This window comes from Phaenicophaeus curvirostris, chromosome 7, assembly GCF_032191515.1.
Source record: "Phaenicophaeus curvirostris isolate KB17595 chromosome 7, BPBGC_Pcur_1.0, whole genome shotgun sequence".
In the NCBI taxonomy this organism is placed as follows: Eukaryota; Metazoa; Chordata; class Aves; order Cuculiformes; family Cuculidae; genus Phaenicophaeus; species Phaenicophaeus curvirostris.
Genome location: NC_091398.1, coordinates 26,404,954 through 26,432,275, shown reverse-complemented (window position 1 = coordinate 26,432,275; position 27,322 = coordinate 26,404,954). Strand labels below are relative to the sequence as shown.

Sequence of the window (27,322 nt, the reverse complement as noted above, 5' to 3'; positions counted from 1 at the left end):
TTACCTGCTTATAGGATGCAGGTTCCTTTAATGACAGTTTCATAAAGAGTGTGACAGTGTGAGAATATAAAAGTACCAGATCCAGTAGCTCCTATTGAACCAAACTCATATGAACTGTCTCATCAGACATGCTCCTAATTTTCTTACAGGAATTTACCTGCAATGTTTATCTACAACGAAAACCAACCCTTTTTGTGAAACTGAGCATTTCAGCAGGGCACATCTCTGTCTGAGGAGTTTTACCCTAGAGTTTTTAATGGGAAACAGACCAAATAACACCAACTCTGGAGTTATTTTCTTTTTAAACAAGTTTATCGGCCTTTTCTGAAAGCCTTGAAGATTTTGTTTCTTCATCCTAAACCTGATAAGAATGTTAAAAAGATGTTAAGGATAGGCCAGTCCAAGGCCACAAGCTAGCCAGCCCAATTCATTTAGTTGCCAGCTCCCTGTGACCCACACCTTGGGGTTTTGACCCCAGTGGGATTCACTTGCGCAGAGCTGAGAAACCTCAGGCTTGTGCACAAGGTCCAGAGTTTCTGCACCTTTGAGGGAAAGCGGGTGAGGTGGGTTCTTCTGGGAGATGGGCAGGGAAGTCACCAGGAGTGCTTGCAGCAGAGAATAGACTCTGATCCTCATCTGGTCTGCGCATCTTCCACCCACAGAAGATATTGAAGGTAATCACCATGCCCACTTCTCAGGACTTGGTTTTTGTTTAGCATGTGGACCTGGGTTTACCATCTCTGGCTTTGCTTGCAGGCTCTCCCTGACCCCTGGACCAAACTATTTCTGCAAAGAAAAATTCAGACAAATACAGTGAAAAGGACTCAAGTCTTTCCCTTTTCAAGCCTTGAAGACAAAGCTCCATTTGGGCTTGTGGCCATCTTTAAATAATTAGAGTTGTTTCAAAAGCTGGGTTTATCCCTTCATTTATTGAATGAAACAGTCTTATCTCTCCGCCTTCCATGTGTTGCAGTTAAGCTGGTTGAGCCAGTGTTGTGCCTGGCTTCCCTGCTGCCATTGATGCTTTGAGTTTATCAGTGAAGGCATGAGAACATCAAATACACCTAAATGCGTCCGTGCACAGGTAACTCTCTCCCACAAACACCATGGTCTAGGTCATCCTCGTGCTGCCAGGTTCCCTCTGTTACACTCAGAGGGATGGAAAGGGTAAACGGGGGTTGCAGTGAGCCAGGAATGGAGGCCGGCCATCCTGTGCACAGGCCTCCAGGGCTTTAACTTCCAGACCACAGTGCTCAGCTCCTTCTGAAAAAGGACAAAGCTGTTCAGCAAAACTGTGGAAGTGGGAGGCTTGTGGGCTGAAATGAGTCCAAAAGACATATTAACAGGCATGAGAGGCCTGTGATGAAATAGATAAGGTATTAATGCAGCCAGAGGCTGGTAATGAATACAAGAAATGCCCACGTTTACCCAAGAGGTCCCAAAGGTCTCTTGGCCAGAACATTGTGATCCTTAATGGAATCTTAAGAAAGTTAAACCACAGGGCTACGGCTCCAGGAGCAAAATCTGGGGTAGTGAGGTGTCTCAGCTGCTCTGACCTCTTGGCTGATAAGACCCTATTTAGGAGCATTGTGTTTTTTAAAGAGCATGGATGTTATCCTCTGGGGTTTGTCACCAAGAGCCCTGTCAGATGAAGATGCCTCCTTGCCCTACGGACGACATGAGCCTCCCACTGCGCCCTGTGGCTCTGATGGAGGTAACAAAGCTTAATTCTCATTTTTCAGATGAGGCTCTGTCACCCATTGTCAGGGGGGTCATGAATACTCAGGTATTGCCTGGTGACATACAAAATGCCCTTCCAGCACTTCACTGTCTTTCCCCATCTCTTGGTTGCTGGATGAATCCTACAGCATGCAAGCACAGGCCAGTGCCAGCTAAACTGCCATCATCACAGTGTAGCCTTCACTTTTCCTTGTTGGCTTATCCCATTACTTCTTTAATGCACAGATGGCCTGGAAGTGGTCCATGGCAGCTGAGCAGAGCTGGGCTGCAAGAAGAAGATAGCAGCTGGAGGCTGATGACAGCAGACAGTCGTTGGGCGACTGAGCATCCCTGGTACTGGATATGATGCAAACATCACGGTGACATGGAAACAAAGGCAGGTTTGATGACTCTTCCTGTAAAGCTAATTCCAAACCAGTGTTCATCTGACCTGGTTTCTGAAGGGTTTCTGACTCAGATTTTTGTTGTATTTTGCTACAGTCATGCATCTTTTTTGACCTGTACAAGGGAGGCAGTCCCACCATTGGTGTGGACATGTCCTGCCTGTTCCTTCCTTGGGGCAACATTTAGCTTCTCTATACCTGAGAATTTCTTCTTTTCTGTGTGTGTACTTCTTCCCATTCAGGATGCCCCAATGAGGAAGGGCTGGTGAATGACAGACTTGTCACACGGTACTGGGTCCCTGGGCATGAAAACAGCACCGTGCTGTTGCTGTTTTGTGCACCTGATGGGATAGTGCTTACAGCCATCCTTTGCTTTGATCATTTCCAAGCCATGATTTCAGTCCAAAACAAGCTTCCGTGAAATAAAACAGTCATTTTCCAGTCTTCCTGTAGAAGCCAAAAGTATTTTAAGTTGGACTGGACTGGACTGTTCTAAACACAGGGTGGGGAGGGAGTTGGTAGGTTTGGTACATTTTAATAATGAAAAGAAGAATGTGAAAGGAAGGATTAAACCCTCTGTTTTATGTGTATTTATTGAGTCAATTTACAAGGTGCCTTTTGCAAAATATCTTGAGTGCTGCATGAAAAACCACAAAGCAAAATATTTGAAAAATTTGGACATGAAACCAGCATGTCCCAGCATACAGCCAGGCAGTGGAGGCTAACCTGGCACTGGGAGCAGCTCTGTAATCACCGACAGTGGCAGAAGGAGATCTGTGTCTGTAGGGCAAGGTGAGCCAGCAAGGCAAGAATCTGTTCCCTGTGGGCCAGCTAGGCACTGGTGGTCTCTGAGGGCAGCCTGGAGGATGGTCTGGCTTAGGACATCAGGTCTCCTCTTAGCACAGAGTCCTGGGGTGAAGTATCTTGTGAGAGGTAGTGTGACCCTGTCTGAGACAGGAGGCCTGGAGGTGACCCATTACAAGCCTGGCTGATGAACACACAACCCCCAGGAACAAGTCTGCCCAGGTGGGGAGCACAACCCAGTGGGGAGTGCAACCCAGTGGTGAACTGCCACGATCCCTGGCACTGCTGCCCCTGGACCAGTTTCAGGGAGAGGCCAATTAGCAGACTGTTACAATAACTTCACCTGGCCAGGGCACGAGCACAGCTGTTTGTGGCACAGTTCCCGATACAGGATTTTCTTGCTCACAGTTGAAGGTCAGCACGGGTGCCTCTGCACTAATGGCTTGTTCCCACAAGGCATCCAGAGCTTCCCCTCCAGCAGCAGGGCTCTGCTAAGCCCTGCCGAGACAGTGCTGTGTGCCACACCAGGATGGTTGCCTTCCCAGAACCTTTGAGAAGTGTGTGGGACAACTATATGGTGAGAAGTACCATAAAGAAAGTGGTTAATGAGAGTGCTTTACAGTCACAGGTAGCTGGGTAAGCTCTTGAATGGTGGACTGCTTGTGGGCAGGCACAGGAAAAATATCCTGTTGAGGGTTTAGTTGAATTAAAGACCAGGTAAAGACCTCAGGACAAAATTGCAGGACTTCTACTTTGCACCAACCTCAATTTTTTTTTAAGGTTTGCAAGGAACCAAACATCAATAGAGCAGAAAAATGACCATCCTGATTGCTTTGAGCCATACAAGACACATTTTTTAGTGTCTGCAGCACAGTTAATTTCCTGATGCAGTATTTTCCCTGAAAACAGTTTACTATAATGAAAATGAAGGAACACCATGCCCGGGGACAGCAATTAATCTGACAAGGACGTTTCTTCAGGGGAAGAAGCATACCTACAAGATGAGGTTTCATTGCAGGAAATACAACTCACTAAAATGCCAAGCTAAACATATTTGAAGAGATAACTTTGTCTTAGAAATCTAACTTGTGCAGTACCTGCTGCGGCTCAGGCTAGAAGAGATGAATGAGACCAACAAAACATTATGAGTGGGGTGGGCTTCATCACTTCCTTCCCTACAGTCAATGAGTTGGCTCTCTTCCAGCGAGAAGGAGAGTAAAAAACCAAGAAAACCAGCTCATAAAACTGTTGGCAGTGAGGTTCTTGCTTTTGTCAACTGACTGGATCTCAGTACACAAATTAGCTCTTTGGCTGGTTGATTAGGATAATAACTGCAAATAAAAAGGCTTCAGATAATCTCTGTTAAGAAGAAGGGGTTTGTATAGGTGTCCCTTAAGAGTGGTCCATGGTCTTCCAGGTTGGCTTCCCAATGGGAAGAAGACCATGACAGAGAGTCAGAGATGCTCTAAATGTGATCCATTTTGCTGGTGTATGATTTGCTTTTCCACACGTCCATCCATCTCTCCCAGTTTTGGAAGAGAGGTGATGACAAGAGTTACAAAGTCCAAACCTTCTGCTAGGATCCTGAATGAGAAGCGTGGACTGATGTGAGAAAGACAGCATCACCTGGCTTTTTGTTGCATGGTTTTCAGCTATTATTGTGAGACTTTCCTTGCTTTTAGGACTTTACCTGATTTACAGCCTTATATGTGTACCCAAAGTAGAGAGATACTTGTGTGAAAGATGTTAGAATAAGGACTGATACTTGGCAATGCTGCAACCTTTGCTGAAGAAGCTGGTTTGCACGCAGGAGGATTTGACCTTGAACTTTCTCCTGCAGTTCAAGACAACATCCTCTACCCCCTAGGCCTGAAAAATGTTCCTCCCCCTCGTTTTAAAAATATATTTGTTGTGTCTAAAGTTTCTGGCCAGAGCAATGCTACAGGCTTTTACCCGCAGAGCTATGTGGGTCAGGGGTGGTGGGTGACGAGACTCGTGAGTGGCTTTAGCTGGGCTTACTGAAGTCTCCAGTGTACTTATACCAGCAGAGCTTCTCTTTTCTGGGGGCAGCTTACTGCTGTCCCAGGGATGATGGCTTTATTATCCCAGTGTGCACTACAGCCCTGCTAGACTTTCTGGGTCCACACTAGGCTGCGGCAGCCACAAACCAGCTGTGACATCTACGCTACCACTTCAAAAGTAGGTTTGAAAGTAAATACCCAGAGCTCTTGCTTGCTCGTGTTCAAAGGACTCAGGCTCAGGGTGTCCATCCAGGACTGGAGCAGTGTCTCTGATTCCCCTAGAGTGTGTGAATAAAGAGCGCGTGTGAGTAATGTGGCTGGCAGATGAGTCCCATTTTCGGGATACGCTCAGGTACGGTAGTCATGTCCCCTGTGATCTCACGAGTTAAGTGCAGAACAGGGCATGAATAGAAGCAGTGATGGAGCAGGTTTGTCTGCCTGTCGTCTCTGCGCCTGGTGCAGAGTTTGCAGGCAGCCTGCCTGATTGCAGCCAGAGCATCACAGCACTCAGGCCCAGATGTGGACTGGTTCTCCTCAGGGTCATGCACACAAACCCTCCCACCTCAGCCATCAAGTTTTACAGGGGAGACTGGAGGCCACTGCCACGCTGTCAGGGGCCTGGGGTGAGTCATGGAGTGCAACTCCTTCCTCCCCAGGTCAGTCTAGACACAGGGGAAATCCAGGGCCCCATCTCACCAGCTTCCCAGTCAAGCTGCACTGTCCTGGGTGGTTTGGGTAACTGGGAAGGACTCCAGTGGAGGATTTGGCAGGCTGGTCTTTCGCAGCTTTTCCTACTTGAGACCAATGTGGTAAACCGGTTTACCAAGCTCTTCATACTGTTCACTGCACTATTTCCCTTCTTTGGCTAATGACTGTGTTTATTGGCAAAATGGCAACGTGCACACAGCGATGCCCTTTGTCCTGGTGTGAGAGGTTACCACCATGCTGGAGTGCGAGCATCTGCTGGTTTTTGTGGGAGAAAAGTGGGTGTAGAGGGCAACCATGGTGATTTTGCAAGCAGCAGTGTTGGGTATAGGAAGCCACATGGCTGGGTCCCATTTCTGCCATACCGGAGTGGCTTTTCTCTTGAATTTCCAATGGGGGATCCATGATGCATCCTGAAAAAGATTCTACCTGTCTGGGAGGATAAAGGCAAAAGAGCAGATATCATGGTGCCATGCATATCATGCTGAGCTTGCTATCAAAGCTCTCCAGGTGTTTACCACTACTGTTGATACTTTTGATGTGAATAGTTTGTCTAGAGGTGACATTTTCCCACAGATCATTATTTAAACCTCGTGGGAGCTTGTCTGCAGGCTGCTGGTGGTATGTGTATACAGGAATCCTGACTGGCTCCCATGCAGCTCCATGCCCTGACCTGTCCCACGAAACGAAGAGACGTAGAAGTTATTTCCTAGGAGATTTTTTGTGTTTATGTTCTGCTAGGGTGTGCTTGCCCCAAAAAGCCATTGGGCTGGGGGATGTTTCTTTTGTGGCTAAGTGGCTGGAGGAGTTTGAAAGCTGCACTGTCTTCCCCTAGCATTGGCCATGCACCTGTCTCCTCTCCGTGGGGCACATCAGCTCTTCTTGGATAGAAGGATGGCAGGACCCTCCTGATATCCGCCTCTTGCTCTTCTAGGCATGTTAATGCAGCACTTAGAAAGCAGCGTTAATCTCCGTCATGGAGACATACACCAGACACTCAACTCTTGAGAACCTCAGCTCATCGGGCAATTCAGAAAGGTACAAATGGCAAGAGGAAGATGTTTTTCCTTGTTTGTTTTTTTTTCTTTTTAACTCAACTTCCCAGTGCATGCAAACCCTGCAGAAATGAGGCACTGGACTGTAAAAGAGCTGATTTATAATTCCAGTGCTCTGGATATCTGGCTGAGCTTGCCAAACTCCTGGCACCCGGCAGAGGGCAAGCGAGCTAAGAGACGATCCTGTCCCTGCAATCCCGCCTGCACTGCTCACTTCAGGCCCAGAGCAGCAAATCCAGCAAATTGCTCAGGAAAGATCCTTCGGGATTGTTTTGGACTCTGAGCAGGGAAGATCACATTATTCAAACCTGTTTTCCCCCCTCTTCACCTGGCTGCATCTTACCATTTCTCCTGGCCAGTCACACCATATTTTCTTATTTGCTACACTGCTGTCCGTATTGCTACTGGCATATTAAAGCTTTTTACCTATTTTCCAGCCCTACCAACATGCTCAGATACAAGAAGCATTTTGTGCATTTGTATCGTTTTTGTTTCCTGTGTCTATTTCCTGCTGGTTTGGAAGACATCTTCCTCTTTTTTCTTGTTCCACTTCGGAGCAGAGGTCTGGGGTCTTGAAAGCTGAGTCCTTGGAAGAGCTGCTATTTCCCCAGCCTGCCTGCTACAAGCAAGGAGCAGTTCTGCCCCAGGTGTGCATAAGCATTGCTCAAATTGTGCCTGCTAATCCTTTACAGATATAGTGCGTCCATACATTCATGTTGTTACCTGTTGCTGTTCCAGCTGGCAGGTACACAGTCCCATGTGCTGTATGGCAGGAGAATTTTCCTAATAAAGCCCCCTTTTGCTGGGGGGGGATGTACACTGTTCACCCTTAGAACTGGCTGGGGTTTAAGATTTAATGAGCACTGGAAAAAAAAGGCAAGTTTGAAGTGAAACAGATATTTCTGTCTTTTTTTGGAGGACGTTTCTCTTTGTTCTCAGGATAAATTAGTGTGTGTGCATCATCAAAGTGATTTAATGTGTGGTTCAAATCTCAAAAGACACTGCAGAAAACCAGCACCAGTTGTTGTGCATTTGCTTCCTTTAAAGGGTCAGATTTGGGCTGCATTTACTGTAGGCTAGGAGAGTCAAGAATGCTAGAGGAAATCATGTACAAGTTTGCTTTTGAAAGCCTGTAGTGCACAGGCTCCTGATTCACTTAGACTTCTCTGAAAAACCCCGTCAATGAAGGCAAGTAGGCATTACACCAGTTCACAGCAGTTCTGGTAGGTGAAAAAGTGAGCAGCTTGTTTCTTGCTCAGGATAAGCGCTGTGTTTGCTCTTAATGGCTTGTCATACTCCCCTGCAGCCACACCAGCTTCAATCACAGGGACAGCAGGACCCTTGGGAGTGGTGGGTGCTGGAGGAGAATTGGACGCAGCACAGAGCAAGCAAGTGGTTTAGCAGGTTCTGGCTGACTGAATATCACAAAAGTCAGGGGGAAATCCATAGTGTTTGGGAAGGTAGATTTGGATCTTTTCTTTTAGAGCTGGTGGGCAAGGGAACAGAATCTACGTTTGCAGATGGCTTGTTACAAAACAGCTCTTTTTGGTGAGATGGGTTTCATGTGGAGTCTGCGAGAGACAATAAACAGCAAGTACCACAATGACATTTTTATAGAGCTGCTTTGCAGTGAGGGGCTGTGCTTAAAATCCAAATTTAGTTTATTTGAGTGGGAGCGTCCTTGGTTTTAATGTCCACTTGCTTTCAAAGCAACGTGACAGAGCTTGTCTCGTGCATCTCTGATGTCCAGGCAAAGGCAAACTCGTGATCTGGATTCCTCCTGTTATCTTCCTAAAACTCTGTTCCCTTTCATTGGGCTACGTTTTGGTGCTCATGCTTTGAGACCTTAGCTGTAGTGTTTTTGTGAAGGGCTAATTAGCAAGCTGTATTCTGCAGCAGTGATTACTTCATCTTAAGGTTTAAACAGCTCTGTACATTAGGCCAGTAAAATATTCTTGGAAATAGAAGCAGAGCTATAAACCTAAATTCATGCTCTACTGCTGAGACACCAGAATCTTTAATAAAAGGTCTGCTTAATAACTAGCATGTGATAGCAAGTGATGAGGAGAGGCTGCGGGCTGGCTTTGTTCAGCCTAGAGAAGAGAGGGCAAGAGTTAATTGCTATATTATTTGACACTCCAAAGGGCGGGTTCAGAGAGGATGGAGCAGGTCTCTTCTCAGAGTGCCACGAAAGGATGAGAAGCAACAGGCACGAGTTGCTGCAAGGGAAGTTCTGACTCAGAAATCCCAAGAAAGTTCACAGGGAGAGTGGTTTAACCCAGAGAGGCTGTGGATCTCCATTCCTGCAGATATTCAAAACCAGACTGGACAAGGCCCTGAGCAATCTTTTGCAGCTTTGAAGAGGATCTCCAGAGGTCTCTGGCCCAACCTTCTACTCTGCACGGCATCTGTTTCCTTGTGATGGGAGCCCCAGGAATCACTGATTTGTGAGCCCACCATGGGACCTTTTCTTGGGTGGAAAGAACATACATCCTTGGGCAGTGGTGGCCCATCCTTATTAGTTTTGTCATGCATTTTCTTTGGTAGGGTGTTTGCGTCAGCAAGGAGAGGGAGAACTCTCTTATTCCAGCTCCTTCTGTGTAACAAGAATCAGTGAGGGTCCAGAGGGGCAAGCCAGAAAAAAGCAGTGATGCTTAGGCAGAAAGTCATAGAAGATGTCTTGCTTGTGGATCGCATGTCACTGTTTGTGTTCACAGGCTGATACATATAAACATGCTGAAGAAATGCAGAATTTCACTGCTGTGGGAATGTCTTGCAAGCGTAAACCTACCCGCCAGGCTGCCTGGCTGTGTCAGCAGGGCTGCACCGGTGCACGAGGGCTCACCACGTTACCTTGGAATGAGATCATCCAGATCACCTCCTCCCACACCTGCCTTGACAGGTACTACGCTTTAAAGCATACAATTAAACATTCTGAGTTGAGGCCTTGTGTTTTTCTGCCAGCTTCTTGGTTAAATACCGTTATCAGTCAAACAGCCATGGTTCTCACCAGAGATGTTCATCTGTAGCTACTAGCAGAAAAGAACAATTTTATACCAGGTTCGCTCTTCAGTCCTCTGTCGCTAAGGTCGGCAAAGGGTTGTGTTTGGAGGCAGAAGGGCAGAGCTGGCAGTACTCCAAGAAACTGTACAACTGGTATCTGCCTTTATCAGTAAGCAGGGACAGAGGTGGGACAGAATTTGTCTGAGGCTAGATGAGCCGGAGTGTGAGGACCTGATTCTATAAGACGTTCTATCCCATCAGCTCTTTCGGTTCCACCTCTCTCTGCATCAGCCACATCTCTAGAAATTAATCGGACCCAAGAGAGGGTCAGACAGAGAACCGGGGAAACAGAACCGGGGCAATTAGTGGTTTAGGACTTGTTAGGAAGTCAAAGGCAGCACAGCCCTGCATGCTTCTGGAGTAACTCCGGTTTCCCAACAGCCAGGAGATTTCAGGGGCCTGGGGTTTCCTTTTTGCTAGGGGTAAATACCTTTGAATACTTCTCTTGTCTTAGGAGAGCTCTAAGTTAAGATCCGAAGGTTAAGGTCTGTCTTGTCCCCTGCCAACACAAGTCTGTTCCCTGTATTTTTTTTTCAGTACTTGTAAGTCACTTCCCCAAGGAGACTTTGACATAGGGAGCTAGAGGCCAGCAGCTGGAGTCTTTTATTGATATGTAGTTGCACCATACTTTCCTTTCCTTCATCCTGTTCCATCCCAGCACTTTCCATGGGCTCATGTAAGCAATCTCTGCTCCTCCTGGGGCTGCAGCCCCTTTCCACTCTGTTCCTGCATGTAATGTTGTTACTCAAAGCAGTATCACAGTGTGGTGCCTAGGAAAGTGCTGTTTTCTCTCTTGAGTAGCTTCTCCAAAGCTGTTATTACTTTTCCAACAGCAAATACAAAGCAAGTTGAAATGTTGGCTGGTGCTGCTAATAAAATTCTTAAGCATCTACGTGTGCTTTGAAATGCTTTCATCTCGCTGCCCTGCTCAAGGGGTACCAGACACCAAGGGGAAGCCTCTCAATGTGAATGTCAAAGGAACCTTTGGGTTCTTGTATTTGCCAGGGGCATCCTGCCCATTTCCTATTCCGACTGTGTCACAGGGCTGGGAGGCTGTTCCAGCCTACTCCAAGGATCTGGACCCTCTAGCAGCTGGACTTACTGAAACAAAGGGATTTTGAATCTAAATTGTTCTAAATCCCCATGGAAACCAAGGAGCACATTGGAAGACTCGGTAGGTGTAAGCAATATGGTGGCTTTTATGCCCAGGTCTGTGAGTTTGTGGAAGCCTCCTACCACTGAAGGGTAACCAGGGCTGAGTGGCTCAGAGAGTGAAAGTCTCTGAGACCAGAGGAGCAGGTCAGGTTAGAGCTGTTAGCCACCAAACCTAGAAAGCCCAACATGTTAGGACTCAGATTTTGTTATGTCTAAAAATATGCTGAAGGTTTAGGATCTTTGCAAAGAGGTTGCCTTCTGCTAATATCCTGAGGGCTGCAACTGGGAAACTGTAACACAGAAGCTGTGGGTAGTACCAGGTTCTTCAGCTACCCAAGGCATACTTCAAAGAGAGATTTATTTAAATAGGAATATCTCCACAAAGGCGCGCTGCTACCTCAGACTGAAGGCTCTTCCTTCCCCTTCCTCAGATACATCTCCTTTGTCCTGGCTAGGTCCTCTTCCAATAGCAATTAATCCCAGTATCCACTGAAGTCAAGGACAATCCCCACACAAATCCTCTCTGCTCTTGTTTTATCACCTCTATAAGCAAGTCACTGTGCCTGGGTAGCCTAGGTCAATATTCAACCCCTTCTGCATCACCTCCTCCTGGTCAGCTGCTTGTTTTCAGACTGCTTTGTACCCCTGAGACTAATGAAGACATCCTTGAGGGATGGTTAGGGATATGAGAGGACTTGGCTTTTGGGGTCTATGAATCCCCAAGCCTCTGCTATGTATGGTAGCTGCAGACCAGACAAACTTGCGGCACCCTGCCTTCCTCTCCTGCACCCCCACCAGAGAGTGGCAGTGCCTAAGAGATGGGAAGGCACAAAGCACCTGGCCCCTGAGCCTGAAAACCACCACTGCTTTGTGCCTTCCAGCTAATGGGTTGTTTTAGCTCTGCTAATCTCTAATCAGTGCTGGAGAAACCTAAACAAACTAGCCTTGACCACTCCAAAGCATTCATAAGTACTAGATCAGGCTCATAGGTAATGTGTTTAGGACTGCTCTAAAAACATCTCAGATAGATAGGGTAAATACAAAGAAAGTGGCCTATAATTGACCCTTGTGCTGACATCTGAGCTCTGGCCTGGCTGATGCACCTGATGAAAAGAATTTGAGGAAGGAGAAGGGGGGTTGGGGTGTCAGGCTGGTTCAAGCCTACCTCTGAGCGTGACCCATGGAGCAGCAGAGGTAGCGGTGCAGACCTGAGCCACAGGAGTTGGCAGATTACCCATGTTCCTCCCACTGCAGCCAACTAAGCTTGTGAGAGCAAATATTAAGGGAAGGATGGGTTTTGGTTGGAAAGAAGGACGAGAGGCTGAGGTGTAACCACAGGGCAAACAAAAGCACGTCACCACCAGGAGTGAAGGCTGGAGGGTAGGGACAGGCAGAGGGTGTGTAGGGGAGACATGCAACAACCCAGGTAGTGCTGCTCTTCCTCATTTGGGAGCAGAGGGTGGTGGTCAGAGCCAGCTAATTCCTCCGTATGAGAAAACATGAACTTCTTTTCAGATGAGAAGCATTCCTGCTTCCATGTTCAACCACTTCTGCTGACTGAGCCTGGTGGGTGGGCAAAATCTGGTTTTGTACCACTCAAAACTTTTGCTCCCTCCTGCATACCGTGATAGCACCATGTAAGATTTGCAGCAAACCTCTAGGCACGTAACCATGAGGAGGAAGAAGCAGCGATGCTGGCATGGTGTCAACACAAATAACAGCTTATTTTTTGGACGTGCTTTTATTTCCTTGAAAGCTTGTCATTTGCAGCGTGATTGCCTTGGGGAGCAGGTAGTGCTGTGGGCAGGCTGTCTCAAATGGGTCTCACAGTGCTTCCCTCCTCCCTGCAGTGCCCTGCTCAGCTCACTCCTACCACTCTGATTCAGGGGGTGAAGCTGCTAATCTGGGGTGTCTGGAGGCAAGTTAAGTTTCACCCTCCCTGCTCCTGTGGCCAGGGGCAAGGCAACGTGGGGCTGGAGCATTGGGGACCTATGGACCTAGGGAGCAGGGGAACGGGGAGCCGTTTCCCAAATGTCAGCATAGGGAAGGGGAGCTGAGCTTGTGAGCAAGGTGGTGTTTTCCTCCAGGAGTATGCAAGGAGGGGATCCAGCCCCCAAAGCTCTGGCAGCATCCTTGACCTGCTGCTAAGGGTAAGACGCGCTAGCTGGCAAGGGTGCGGAATCAACTGAGATCATGAACGCGTATATCTTGTGAAGAGGCTTGGCATCTCCATAATTGGATTTTAAGGCTATTTTGCTCCTTTTGAGAGGGGAGCCAGGAACTCCTTTTGCCCCTACTGCCTACTCTCTCTGACCTTAGGCACGTCCCCCTGGTATCCTCCAGGGAGGAACGGGGGTGAGAGAGAACAGACCCCTCGCTGTCCTGCGCTGATGCACTTCACTGTTGGTCAGTGGCAATTCTCAGGTCCCAGACCCATAGAAAACCTCGACTCATGGCCAAAGTTTGCTCAGTCTCTAGGGAGAAAGCAAGATGCTGGCCACCAAATACCCACATCAGGCCCAGCATCCTTGAATACTTCCTCCTCACAGCTTTCCCTTTTGCATCACCTGCCCCTCACTGTACCGGCTCTGGGACACAGGAGGCTTTCTCCACCATTAGCCGCAAAGCACTTTGTGTCAGTCTGTTGAAAAGGAGGCCTTTAAAAATAATAAGGCTGTTTTATTCCTCTTTCCTCTTTTGTTTTTTTTTTTCTCTCCCTCCCCCACCCCCATTACCTACCAGGCTAAAAGTGAGGGAAAGAAAATGCAAGAGGACACATTGTTTTCTGCCCTCCCTCCCCACCCCTCGCCAACTCCCAGAGCTGTAAAATACTTGTAAGTTATTTGGAGCAAGAGAATCTCAGTGCTGGGCCTCCACTTTTTGTTTGTGAGTTTATTTTTCCTAATTCATCCTCGACAAAGGACAGAGCAATAAAAGCATTGACCAGCCCGTCTGTGGGAAAAAACTGCCATGAAAAGGGTCGGAGGACTACTGTAGCATTTCCAAACAATTCCGAGGGCTAAAGCCTCTGTGCGGTGCAGCTTCAGCTATAACTTGCCCTTCTAGGAACAAGCCTACATCTGTTTGGCAATGCCATATTTTGTAGCATAAAATAAACCCTTGAGAACAAACAGGCCAGCTTATCCAGAGGGGTAAATGCCTGGGAACAGAGCTCACTTGTTAATCCTAAAACTGTCAGCAAAGACCCACTGGAGAAATTATAGCTGGCCATGGGCACTCAAGCTGTTTTCCCTCTGCCTCCCTGCCTCCCCCCATCCCCACAACAGCTGTAAAATCTTCTTTATTGTTCTGCTTGTTGGAAAGCAGCACAGAGAGGTCTCCCGGCTGAGGGCTGCAGCAGCCGGGGCAGGGGGAACATCTGATCCATTGTATCTGCACCAGCATTATTGCTTCAGTGGCGGACAAAGAAAATAATGGTGATAAAAGCAGAACAGCCTGAGCACCTACTAAAGAGGCATATGAACAGGAAATCCTGGCTCGTTCCCACATCTGAGCTGTGTATGCTTTCTTTCCCTCTAGGATCATTATATTTAATGTCCTCCTGCAATTCAGGCAGCGGAGCTGATGGAGCCCCTTCCCTCCCCCTCCTCTTTCCTTTCCTTGCTCTCACCAGATTTTGAGCCCTCCCTGTGGAAAAATGATTTATGCACAAGCAGCCTACACAACGGTGCTCATAAGGAATTTGCCCCTGCCAGGAGTTATTAATGGCACCCCAGTAAATGCCCCCAGCAAAATGGGCCACTGCAAGCATCAAGTGCGTGTTGAAAAATTGAGTTTAAATCACCCCTTGGGGAATGACCTATTGGCCACCTAAAAAATGCAGGATTGGTTTGCTGTATAATTAAGTTCAGACCATCTCTTGTGCTTACACACGCAAAAACCCAGATGTCAGCTTGGTACGAGTTAAAGTGCTGGGTTGCTTTTAAAGCACCAGCAGAAGACAGATTGTGAGGGCATAACATTTGCCACTGGAAGAAAACCTACTTTGAATAGTTGGAATATTTAACTGACTGCAACAGATAATTAGCCAAACCCTCTTATGCCTCCAAATATAGATTCATTAGTCATATGAATATATCTCATTGGAACCAAATGTGAGTCATTAGAGAAGTCAACGGCAGATCATAAAAAAGGTACCAAGAGCCTCCTTCCCTCCGTTCCCAAGAAGTTGTGAGTGTGCAGTGAAAATAATTTGCTTCATTTTCTATTGAACATCTTCTGGCAAATCTGTTTTAAAGTGAGGCTTTTGAGGGGCTGCTTGTGTGCTGGGCTGTGCATCGACTCTGTGATTTGTGGGAGTAACGAATGCAAAGCCTGTGCTGGTCTTTTCTCTATGTATTTTATTTGTTGTCTTGAAGAGACTCCCTTGAGTCACTCACGCTAAAATTCAGGCTCTGTGTGAAGTGGAACCGAAATATTTTCGTTATTTGCTTCTAATTTGGGGGAAACATTTTTGTTGACTTGGATTTTCGGAGTTCCCTACGCTCAGAGCAATTAGTGCTGCAAGTAGCAATGCTGCCACCGGGACTGGGTTACTTCAGAAGTGAAGGATGATTAAAATCACTGCCCAGCTTGAGCGAGATGCAAACAAGCAATGGTATATTTAAAAAAGGAAAGTAAATGGGCAGCTCTTTCACGATGAGGTACCTGCAACACTACAGGCAGCCAGAGGAAGGGACCATGCTCGATTAAACTCTTGTAAAAACCAAGTTATTGCTTGGGAAATCCCAGGGACTGGGATGGGACTGTTGTGCTGGGTCCCAGGATGCAACACAGGGATTTCATGGAGCGTGCTGAATGCCACAGACCGTTGTCCCATCCTGTGCTCATCGATCACACAAACAAACATGTTGTTGTATAACTCCAGGGCCATGAGTAATCCTGTGCTGAAAGCTGTGTTGCACGAGTCATCAACAGCAGCATTTTACATTTTTATTAATTTGAAAAAAACAAAACCATAGTAAGAAAAAGCAACAGCAACAAACGTTAACTTTAAGTGCCCCAAAGCTGACATTCCCGTGGCTGAGGGAACTCAGGCTGTCTCAGTGCGTGATTTTAACTATGCAACTCCACAATGATATTAACCAAGTTTTCCAGCTTCATTAGCTTGATTGCATTCCCTTGGCTTTGTTGTTATTATTTTTTGTTAGTGAAAAAAAGTCACCTCTATGTAATACCCCTTGTACTTAAAATCCTCAGCATAGCCTGTAACAGTCAGGCAGCAGGGAGAGGAGTGTGATAGGGTTTGAAATGGCTTTTTCACACCAATACCCCAAAGCATGGGGAGCTCTGCCTCTGCACTCCGGGTTGTACCCTGCTTCTGGCCACCCTCGCGGGGCAGTGCGGCAGGGGAGGCGCTGAGCCTGCTGCTGATGACTCTGGTCTTGGGGTGTAAAAGCCCTGTGGGGAGCCAGGCTGGAATTGCATGGAGCCCCAAGGGCATGGAGCCCTGCATCTCCGAGGGGGCTCACCCAGCCTCAGGGCGCTGCCTTCGTGGAGTCAGGGTGGCTCCCAGGCCCAGCATTTGGAGGGGGTTGGATGGTGGGGCTGTCCCTAAGCTCAGGTTTTGCCCCAACCCCATCTTCAGAGTGCAACCTGGTCTGAAATGTAGCTGCTTGTACCTGGCCTGGAATCTCTCCTGCAATGGGGTGAAGGTGGGCTTCTGCCTGCTCCACAGCCTCCTTCTCAGCTCTCTCTGGGGATGTGGAGATCACCCAGTCTCCCGCTCCCAGCTCTGAGTGTCCCTATGGGGCAGGACCCCAACCCTCCTGTGGGACAGGATATCCAACCTTCCCTGTACTTCATACCTGTGGGGCAGGCCCCAATCCCCGCTGTGGGGCAGTTCTCAACTCCCTCTGGGTCTTGCCCTACTCCATCCAGGAGGAAGATCTCCATCCCCTGTGGGGCAGACCCCAACTCCCATTGCAGCAATCTCTCACCCCATGTTGGTCAGAACTCCATTTCCCCTTTGGGGGTCATCCCCGAACCCCTATGGGGCTGACCTCTTCCTCTCACATCCAAGGCATTCCTGACCCCCCACCATGGGGCTGACCCCCTCCTCAGCATCCCAGACCCCTATGGTGCGGCTCCCTGCTCTTCCTCCAAGGCAGCACCTATGGGGCTGACCCCTTCCTCTCACATCAAGGTATCCCCGACCCCTATGGTGCAGACCCCTCCCCATCCCTCCGAGGCAGGACCTATGGGGCTGACCCCTTCCTCTTACATCAAGGCATCCCTGACCCCCTATGGGGCTCACCCCTTCCTCTCACATCAAGGCATCCCTGACCCCCTATAGGGCTGACACCCCTCCCCTTGCTCCTCAGCATCCCTGACCCCTACGGTGCGGACACCCCGCTGTCCCTCCGAGGCAGCATCTATGGGGCTGACCCCTTCTTCTCACATCAAGGCATCCCCGACCCCGTGTGGGGCTGAACTCCTCCTCGGCACCCCCGACCCCTATGGTGCAGACCCCCCCCTCCCTCCGAGGCAGCACCTATGGGGCTGAGCCCCCGCCTTCCCCCTCGGCACCCCGACCCCTTATGGCGCTGACCCGCTTCTCCGCATCCCCGACCCCCTGTGAGGGTGACCTCCCCTCGTTGCTCCTCAGCATCCCGGACCCCTACGGTGCGGACCCCCTGCTCTCCCTCCGAGGCGGCACCTATGGGGCTGACTCCTTCCTCACTCATCCAGGCACCCCGACCCGCTATGGGGCTGACCCCCTCTTCGGGCTGACCCCCTCTTCGGCCCCCCCGCCCCCCCCCCCCCGCCTTCGTCAGCCGCGACCCCCGGGGCGGTCCGCGGGGCGGTTCGCGGGGGCGGCTCTAGGACCCCGCGGCGCGCCCGGCCCCGCCGCCCTCCGCCGCCCTCCGCCGCCCGGCTCCGCTCCCCTCCGCGCCGTGCCGCGCGGCGCCGCCGGGGGGCCGAGCGGCGCGTCCACCTGCCGGCCCCGCCGCCCCGTCAGTCCCGCCATGGAGCTCGGCGGGGTCGGTCGCGGCGGCGCGGCGCGGGCCGCCTGGCCGCGGGTGCTGGTGGCGGCGGCGGCGGCGGCGCTGGCGCTGGCGGGGCCGGCGCTGCCCGAGGTGCTGTTCCGCTGCCCGCCCTGCACGGCCGAGCGCCTGGCCGCCTGCCCCCCGGCCGTCCGGCCGCCCTGCCCCGAGCTGGTGCGGGAGCCGGGCTGCGGCTGCTGCCCGGTGTGCGCCCGCCTGGAGGCCGAGGCGTGCGGCGTCTACACGCCGCGCTGCGCCGCCGGCTTGCGCTGCTACCCCGACCCCGGCGCCGAGCTGCCCCTCCAAGCCCTGATGCAGGGGCAGGGCACCTGCGCCCGCCGCCGCGACGCCGCCGAGTATGGCGCCAGCGCCGAGCGCCCCGCAGGTGAGCGCAGCCCCGCGCCGGGCTCCGCGGCGGCGCCGGACACCTGATGCTGCGGGGCTGGCATCGCGCACCGGGACCGGGTACAGGGACCGGGCGCCGCGCACCGGGACCGGGCACCGCGCACCGGGTCCGGGCGCTACCCACCAGGACCGGGCACCGCGCACCGGGATCGGGCACTGGGACCGGGCACCGCGCACCGGGACCGGGTACCGCGCACCGAGACTGGGCGCTAGGACCGGGCACTGCCCGCCGGGACTGGGCACTGGGACCGGGCATCGTGCACCGGAACGGGCCACCGCCCACCGGGACCAGGCACCGCTGACCGGGACCGGGCACTGTGCACGGGGAGGAGGCATTGCGACCGGGACCGGGCACTGCGCACTGGGACCGGGCACCGGGACCGAGTATCATGCACGGGGATCGAGCCCTGCCCATCGGGACCGGGAGATGCGCTGCGCCCCGGGCCGGAGGGCTGGACACCGGGCAGTGGGTGGTTGCGGGATGGCGGCGGGGCACCGGGACGTTCGGAGGACAAAGGGAGCGTAAAGACGATGCTCGCGGGGCAGAGGGAACCCTCGAGGAAGAGGAATCCGTGCGGGAAAGGAGAGAGAGTCCGGGGAGGGATGAAAGGAGCAGGAATGAGAGGGGCGCAGGAGGGGGGAGAGGAGCGTGGGTGCCTCCCTGGGGCAGTGCGGGGAGAAGGGCTTTGGGGAGTGCAGCTGCCCTGGGACTTAGAGGGGGAGGTCTGCTTTGCTCGGGGCAGGAACGGCAGGGCCGGGGTGTAACCGGGGACGGGGGGACAGGGACGGGGGGAAGGGGGAATGTGGGGACTGCCCGGGAGCCAGGGTGGAGTTTGGAGTCTTCTAGAGAAGAAAACCCATGGGGGCAGATAAGGGTGAAGTTTGGGGAGATGCAGCTGAGGGGGGACTCCTTCGAGAAGCAGAAGGAGGTAGCGGTTAAGATTTGGGTTCGGTAGGGAATAAAAGTACCCTGGAGAGTGACAGATGCCCCAAAGATCCGGGGAGAGGCGGTGTGGGAGGACCACGTGTTTCCTTGTGGGAAGCGGGTGGCTCTGGAGCTGTGGGGACCCTGTCATGTGGGCAGCTTGTTCCCTACAGCCACCTTCCCAGTAAAACCCACCTTGGAGGTGGTGTGGCTGCTGCTGGCTCCTGGGGGGGTCCTGCCCCTACTCAGTCATCCCTGATGCAAACACTGGGTGCCAGGGGGAAGAGGAGCGTCCTCCAAGGACGTGGCCCTGAAGATGGGGACGCTAACAGGCTCCTGACCTGTTGCTGCGATTGCTGCAGGAGGGAGCACTCTTGGGGATGCCGATACAGCAGAGCCTGGTTTTATTAATGCTTCCTCTCCCCTGCGATCGGCCGCAAGCTCTTTCCCTTTCTGTGGGAGGTTGAAAATTGCCAAATCAGGTCTGGGAGTAGCAACCATGTCTCTTTCCTCTGAAATCGCACTTTCTTGACTTCTACCGCCCTGCTGGTTTTGCTCTCCTGTCTACTGCTGGGGCTGTGACCCTGTTTGCATAACGAGTTCAGCAGCATGACTTTGAATTCCCTCCCTTTCCTCTTGATGAGGCTTTATTTCAAAGCGCTCTGAATGGAGCAGCTTCTCTTGGGTTCACTCCCCTGGAGGACAGGTGCGCAGCCAGGTACCTGTGCACACTGCTCTGGATACCTGTGCACGCTGCTCTAGGTACCTGTGCACACTGCTCTGGATACCTGTGCACGCTGCTCGAGGTACCTGCACGTGCTGCCCCAGGTACCTGTGCATGCTGCTTTGGATACCTGTGCACGCTGCTCTGGATACCTGTGTGCACTGCTTTGGATACTTGTGCATGCTGCTCCAGTTACCTGCACGTGCTGCTCCAGGTAACTGCACGTGCTGCTCCAGGTACCTGCACGCGCTGCTCCGCTGCTGGAGGAGATACAGAGAGAGGAGGGTGAAGAAAAACAACAGCAGGGAAAACAAGCAGCAAGCTGCTGCTTCTATGCACTCAGGCTCTGACTGGTGGTGTCCCCACTCCTGTCCTCCCTCCTCTGCCTTGCTGGGAAGGGCTGTAGAGAGCCCAGGAGTCTGGCGAACACGATGTGAAACCTTGGTTGACTACAGAATATGAGTGATGAGGGCATGGATTTTACACTCTCCAAAAGAAGACAAGGGCGTTTAGATTCAAGGAATCTGGCACTGACTTCCAGGCTTCTGCTTTCACAAGAATTTTTTTATTGAGGGGGGAGAGCATTGCAGTGGTGGGTTGAGAGGTCTCTTTCTGAGCTAATGCTGCTTTTTTAGTTTCTAGGGAATTTATTTCAGATTTTTTTATGTTACTTTACTGGTTATTTTGCTTGATCTTATTATCGCTATTCCTTTACAATGGATGTGATTTATTTGACTGTCTCACTGTGTAATACACACACCTGTAAATAGCAGAGCTTAAGAACATTTCAGTGTATGTGGTGCTCTGTTATGTCCATAGGGGGTGAATAATAAAAATATTGGCACATCCTTAACCAGCGCGATGTGAAACACGCAGCTGGAATATTCACAGTCGAGCACGTCTTGGCAGAGGAGCTTGGACATCAGGAAAAGGGTTTGCACTCTTCAGGTTACAAAACATTTAGCAGGTTGTGTAGCCATCAGAAAAAAAAACCAAACAAACAAAACAAACCCACAACAAAAACAAGACACAAACTTGCCAGCTTCACTTGATAGTCAGTTTTCTGTTCAGAGTCTCAGGGCAGCTCTCTTTAGGAGAGAGAGGTGGCTTTTTGTTTAAAGCAGTGATGGGGAAAGCACTCTGGCACCCAAAGAGCCGAGATTAGAATTCCCTTTCAAATGCTGATGTCAAGCTAGTTTCTGGAGTGCCCAGAGCAGGTTTTTGCTTGCAAAAGGCAGGTGTTACGGCCTTTTTGTTTGGTTGTTGTTTTTTTTTTTTTTTTTTTTTTTTTTTAATGTGCTTAAAGGTATTTGCCCTTTTTCCCCTTTCCAGCTTGAAAAGGCTCCTTTGGCTGATTCAGGGCTGGAATGCAGAGCTCGTGCTATTCCCAAATTGAGAGGTTGGCAAGGGTTTTTTTGTCTCTGATGAGAGGCAGAAGGATTGCCCAAGTGAAACAAGGAATAAAACTCTGCAAATTCTCTTTCTGTGGCTCCAGCATTGTTTAGTCTTCCACTTAGGTCTGTAAAGCCAATCCTGAAATGGTTGTAGGCGGAAAGTAACATAAACCACCACGTAGCTAGGAAGCAGGGGATGTTGCTCATTGCACAAGAGGCTTTGGGTATTTTAAAGATGCTGGGAATGTTGGAACAAAATAGCAGCAGTCTGTGGAAATCAGGCTGAGAACTCCTATCCCCCCAGGGAAGCGAGTGCACAGACTCCCACCGATGCTGAGAGCGAGATGGAGGCTCAGCACCTCCAGGGATCAGAGCCTCTGAAATAGTTTCGATGCCATGGGGCCACGCTCTTTTACAGTTTATTTCAGGTCATCATGTAGCAAACTTCACGTACTGCTGACTGGAACTGCCTGAACTGAGGACAGAGGGTTGTTACTGTCCACATGAAGCTTGTGGAGAGTTCAGGCCCATCTTGAGTATGTTTATTCTTTCAGCACCTCAGTGAGATCGGCATGCTGGTTTGCATAGGGACTAAATGATGTGTCCGAGGTCCTCCACGACACAGGGAGCAATGTGAGGGCTGTCTGTACATCGTGTTCACAGTCTGTGTCCTGGCAGATAATCTCTTAGTCCCCACTAGCCATGCTCTTTCCGAGAAGATCTAGAGTGGCCCGGGACTGGATGGGTCCTGGAGAGATAACATGCTTTGGGAGGTATTTCAGGTACCACTGGTGTGTCTCAGTCTCTCTAGTCTCAGCTCAGGGGTGGGAATGCTGCCTTCTGCTTTGGCCATCACAAACTGGAATCAGGGGCTGGTGTGATCTTGTCCAGCTTTCATCTGCACTCTCCCTCTCTCTTCCTTCTGCTGGGTATAGGTCTCGCCTTGAGTCACTGTAGGCTAGTTCAGGAGTTAATCTTGCAGAAAGCCAGTCCCAGGAAACAAATCAATGGTTTTCTGTAGGATCAATGACCTGAACTGACTCAACATACAGCAGAGTGCCAGTGCTGCTCCAAGATGGAACTTGTGCTGGGAGATGGAGCAAGGCAGATCTTAGCACTGTCAGCAAATGACCTAAATTGTCTTGCCTGAGTTATGAGAATAGCTATTTTCTCCTAATAGAGGCAAAGTCCCTGGAATAAAACTTGTTCCACTGAAAAAAAAAGGCTCTCAAGACAGTGTTCAAAGCTTACCAGTTAAGGGATTTTTCCCCCATTTGCTAGTGCAGTTCAGTGGGGTTTGTAGTATTGTTTTATTTTGTTGTGGGATATTTGTACTAATTCAGTGGGATTGGCCTCTGAATACACTGCTGGCTATACAGTTCTGCTTTGGAATCTCACTTCTTTGTTAAAACAAATATGTTTTTAATTAGTCCATGCCAGTGCAAAGTAACCTTTCCAAATGGAAAGGGAGACATGCAAAGAATGCAGCCCCAGACAACCCTGAACTTGTAGGGTTAAGGTTGCCTCATTCACCTAGTCAGGGACTAGGTTAAAAAAGCAGCCCTCCAACTAAAATCCTTATTTGGGTAGCCCCAAATACCACACATCCTTCCTTATGGGTCAAGTGTCAAAACCTCCATTTCCCCTTGTCAGGCAGCTGCTAAAAGACAAGTTTAATGTATTGCTCCAAAATACAGATGACTCTGAAGCTGGAGGTAGCATAATAAAGTGGAATTTTAGCAGCAACTTGAAAACCATGCTAGTAATGCATATTCACTGAATTGCCAGGAAGACTTCTGCTTTTACCCTGCTTTTATGAGGAAATGAAGCATCCATCACGATATGCATGTGCGTATCTGTCCACAGCTTCTGACCCCATCAGTCAAGTTGGCCAGATCTAACGGAGCAGTGGAGGTCCTGAAGGCACCACGTTGCTAAAAAGTGGATGAGAGGTGGAGGAGAGCCAGGCTATGAGTCTTCCTTGTCCTGTGCTAGAAGCCTTTTGAGGCGAAGCACGTGAGCAAGAGGGAGGTGAGTTATGAGTGCTGCAACCAGGCATTCAGCCTGGCTTATGCAACCCTGGATATTACAAGACACTGGAGACGCCAACCACAAGAACCAAATCCACAGGAGCACGTTAATATGTCTACAGCCACTAGAGTGGCTCTGCCCAGGCTAAACTGAACATCTACAAAGCTCCTTGACATGGAAGAAATTATTAAAAGTGAAATGCAATTAATAACAGCTCTAGGGATGATAAGTAAATGAAAAAAAAAAAAAGCCACATAGATCATCTGTCCTTGCTGCCTATGGGGCTTTACCAGTAGGTGGACCAGGTCTCCAAGCTCCTTTACAGCAGCAATGTCTGGTCAAGGGCTGATCTGACTGGGTCCTGGGCTGGCTGTCATCTGTAAGTATTAAGACAATAGATAACAACTTGTTGAGCAGCTTCTTGAAAATAATGCTACTCCCTGCCCCAGTCCCACCTGAGTTTGCTGGAGCGGTGGTGATGGCGGTGTGAAAAGGTGGTTTGGAGGGAAGGGGAAGCCTGGGAAGATTTCAGGGCTTTGGCCTGAAGAAGAAATGTGTTTTCATGCTGTCCCTTGGCAGATGATCTGTTTCCTTCTTGCCCTTTGCAGTTGTTTCCTTTCCTCTGGGTTTCAGGCTCATACTCGCTGAGCACAGTATTTGTCAAGGGAACAGCAAGAAGCCCCGTCTGTGAGAAAGTCCCATGTCGTTTGTTTTATCCACATCCAGGAATTGAGCTGCAGTAAACAATTCAGGAGGCAAACCAGTGAAAACTGGAATGTGAGAGGTGTGTTTGTGTGTGGCTTGATACTAGACCCGGCTGCAGTAGTACTGGGGTAATTTATCAGCCTGATGAGCTGCTATTGCTGTTATCCACAAACACAACTGGATTTATGGAGACAGGGTTTCATCCTAGTAACCAGCAGTACTCCTGTACCTGATTTCCCTGGCTGCGTGTTCAGCACTAGCGACGCAGGATGAACAGCAGTTTCCCTGATGGATTTTTTGTGTTTCTGCTTGGTTTGGACAATTCCAGCATTCTGCGCGTGGTCGCAGTTGCCTTTCCTACTGGAGCTCTAATTCCTTTTTGCTTTAGGCAGAGTAAGAGGAAGGCCAAGGTACAATGTGAAGATACTTTTAAAGCATTTTTGTTATAGCAAGAGGGCTGAGCTTGATCACGTTTTGAGTTTCCAGGTGTAAGGATTCCTGTTTTCTTTCCTTGAATCAGGATGAAATATATAATTTCAATACAGCCACTTCCACCCACCTTCACCCCTTGCTCTTCTTTGGGGAGCTGCTGCCTAGACCAGTGCATGTGATCACTTCCCTGGGTGTCCTTTAGCAGCACGTACTGAACACATTAGAATTGGCTTTCCAGCATGTCCTTGCTGATTGTTTGCATCTGCCATAAGAGGCAGGTGTGCCCTCAGTAGAAGAGAAAGGCTCTGCTAGATGGCATTAGCTTTGTGGAGGAAGGTGCATTAGTGCCCTGTGTCTGCTTGAGGGAGGGTGTTGTCTTAGGTGTCCCTTTGCTGTGTGCCATGCAACAACGTGCTGCTTCACAGCTACTGAGTGTGCTACGGGATTGGGAGGCTAACCACAGCGCGTGCTCCTGGTGTGGACTCAGGAGAGATGGATAAATCCTTGCTGAGGTCCTAACGTGCAGATTATTCTTGGCTGCATTTCATCCCCGCTGAGCTGATCTCGTGGCGGTTGTGCCCCACTCTCTCCCTGCCCTAGTGCACATTCTTGTGCTCAGTCACACAGCTCTTGTCTGGGCCCTTTGTGAGCCATGATGGGGAGTTAACCCAACAAAACTTTTACTTTTCTGGAAGGATAAGTTTTCTGCAGATTGCAAATGCATTTTTATTATTATATTCACAAAGACTGTCTGCCTTCAGTAGACTGAATCACTAACTGAAATGTCTTTGCCCACCTTCAGCAGTCACCTACAGCAAGCTGGGAGATGATTCTCATTCATGAATTACCCAAGTGTGACCTCATTAAACGTGCAGGTTGACATCTAATTACAAGCGAACACGATATGGTGTTTATCTTGGGCAAAGGATTAAGAGATAGGGGTTTGTGCCTGTTATTGGAGATTTGCTGAAGCCCAAATTAAGCTGCAAATTAAGCTGCAAATTAAGCTGCATTATTGGTTGTCCACACGTAATTTACTTAGATAAGTGGGAAGATGAAGTCTTTTCCTGCATCAGGTTATGGTAGAAATTGTTTTAGAAAGGAAAGGGTCAGTAATCATGTGTCTTTCTTATGGACTGGAATACTGGGAATCATCAGGTCACTTTTATAAACCTTAAACTATCCTTTGACACCTCAGCTTTTATTCTGAAGAAAGCTACACTGTGTCTCTCGGCTGGTAAGGGAGCAAGTTCACTGCCTGGTGCGCTCTGTAGTCAAAGATCCCGTTTCTTGGTATTTCATTCTGGACTGTATTTGAGTGACACAAACCACTGGTGAGAATTATACTGTGTTGAAATTCTTGGTTTTTCCTTACAGTTTTCTGCAGATAAACCGCCGTAGGTGGGATGAGGGGATTTCTAATCCTCTGCCCTTGAAATTAATAATGTCTTAAACACCTTACTGGCTGGAGGCAATTTTAGAAAGCTGTTCTTGTGCCTCCTCGCAGCATGTCCTTGTAGCCAAGTAATGGAGGATGCCTACAACATGTGACATGCTGTTGCAGTTACTTGCATGTCATCTGTGGGTAAGTCTTCTAGTCCTGTAATGTCGGGAAAATTCGTGAAGCTTTAACCAGTATTTTTGCCTGAGACCACAGCAAGATTTCACCGAAGATCTTGCTTTTCAGATTTCATCCAGAGCAGTCAGTTCGCAGTTCTTCTAGCTAGTTGTAGAAGACCCGTTCCATGCTAATGAACTTGGCTTGGCTTGGAGAGGAGGTTGCCTGATAGCTTTCCTATATTTTCCTCTTGCTGTTTTAGAAATAGGAAAGGGTGGGCACCTGACGTCCACGACTCAGGATTATATGTTCTTCAGTCTGGGGGACTGATGGGTGAAGTGAGTTGTTGAAGTGTTTTTGTGATTTTGGGTGTCCTCTTAAGACCTTTCGGTACCTCTGAAGATCCCCTAGTGTGATGTGTCTCCTGTAGGGTAGAGAGTGCCCTATATTTTAGAAGTCCCAAATTTTGCTCTTGTGGGGAACAGGACAGATCCTGAGTGGCCACAGTGAAGGCAGGAGAGCAGAAGCAGTGGAACTCACCAGAATCTGACCCTTGTTTGCATCTGGAAAGTTGCTCGTGGCTCATTTTCTTTTTGAACTCAGGAGGTTTTGTCTTTGGTGCTTGGTGCACCATTCGGCTGCGAGCTGAGCCAAGTGGAGACTCAGGGTTTGAGACGGGCGCAATGGCAGCCCTCCCACACAGCCCATGTGGAAACGCTCGTCTCCTGTTGCTTTCAGTGGGTGAGCGGCTCGCCTCCATCTGCTGCTGTTTCATCTGGCACTTCAAAAGCAAGCAGACATGGGGAGGGGAACTCAGGTTTAGCAAAGAGGAATGGCATGAGGAGGAGAAGCGGGAAGGGTGGCTGGTGTGGTACTCCTGGTCCCCCATGCTATTGGAGCCCAGGGCTGGTGCTGAGGCTGTGCCTTGTAGCCCCAGCAGGGATGTGCAGCTACTGAGACTGAATAATTCAAGGTGGCTAGTGGCTCATAGTCTGGTTCCTGGGCACTGGGAGGGTTTAGTGTGGAGGTTGTAGGGTTAGAGTGGTTGGCCACTGTGGTGTTTCTGTTTGCAGTGCGGCTAACCCAGCAGCTCTCAGTCTTTCTGTGGCTGTTTTTTGTTCCTACTGGTCCTCCTCGCTCCACTTGCAGTGCCTTTGCTAAAGACAATTTCCAGTTACATTAGTGAATTGTCTTGCCTCTTGGGGATACTTGTCA

At 49.8% G+C, this 27,322-nt stretch overlaps 1 protein-coding gene across 1 annotated transcript in view; it reads left to right on the top strand.

Annotated features, from left to right (window-relative positions):
* Window positions 1–17,915: 17,915 nt before the first annotated feature.
* The window catches only part of IGFBP2 (insulin like growth factor binding protein 2), a 62,831-nt gene continuing 53,424 nt past the window's right edge, over window positions 17,916–27,322 (top strand). The window contains exon 1 of the mRNA XM_069861383.1: window positions 17,916–18,318. Coding sequence (XP_069717484.1) covers window positions 17,916–18,318 — 403 coding nt within the window. The remainder of the gene's footprint in view (window positions 18,319–27,322) is intronic.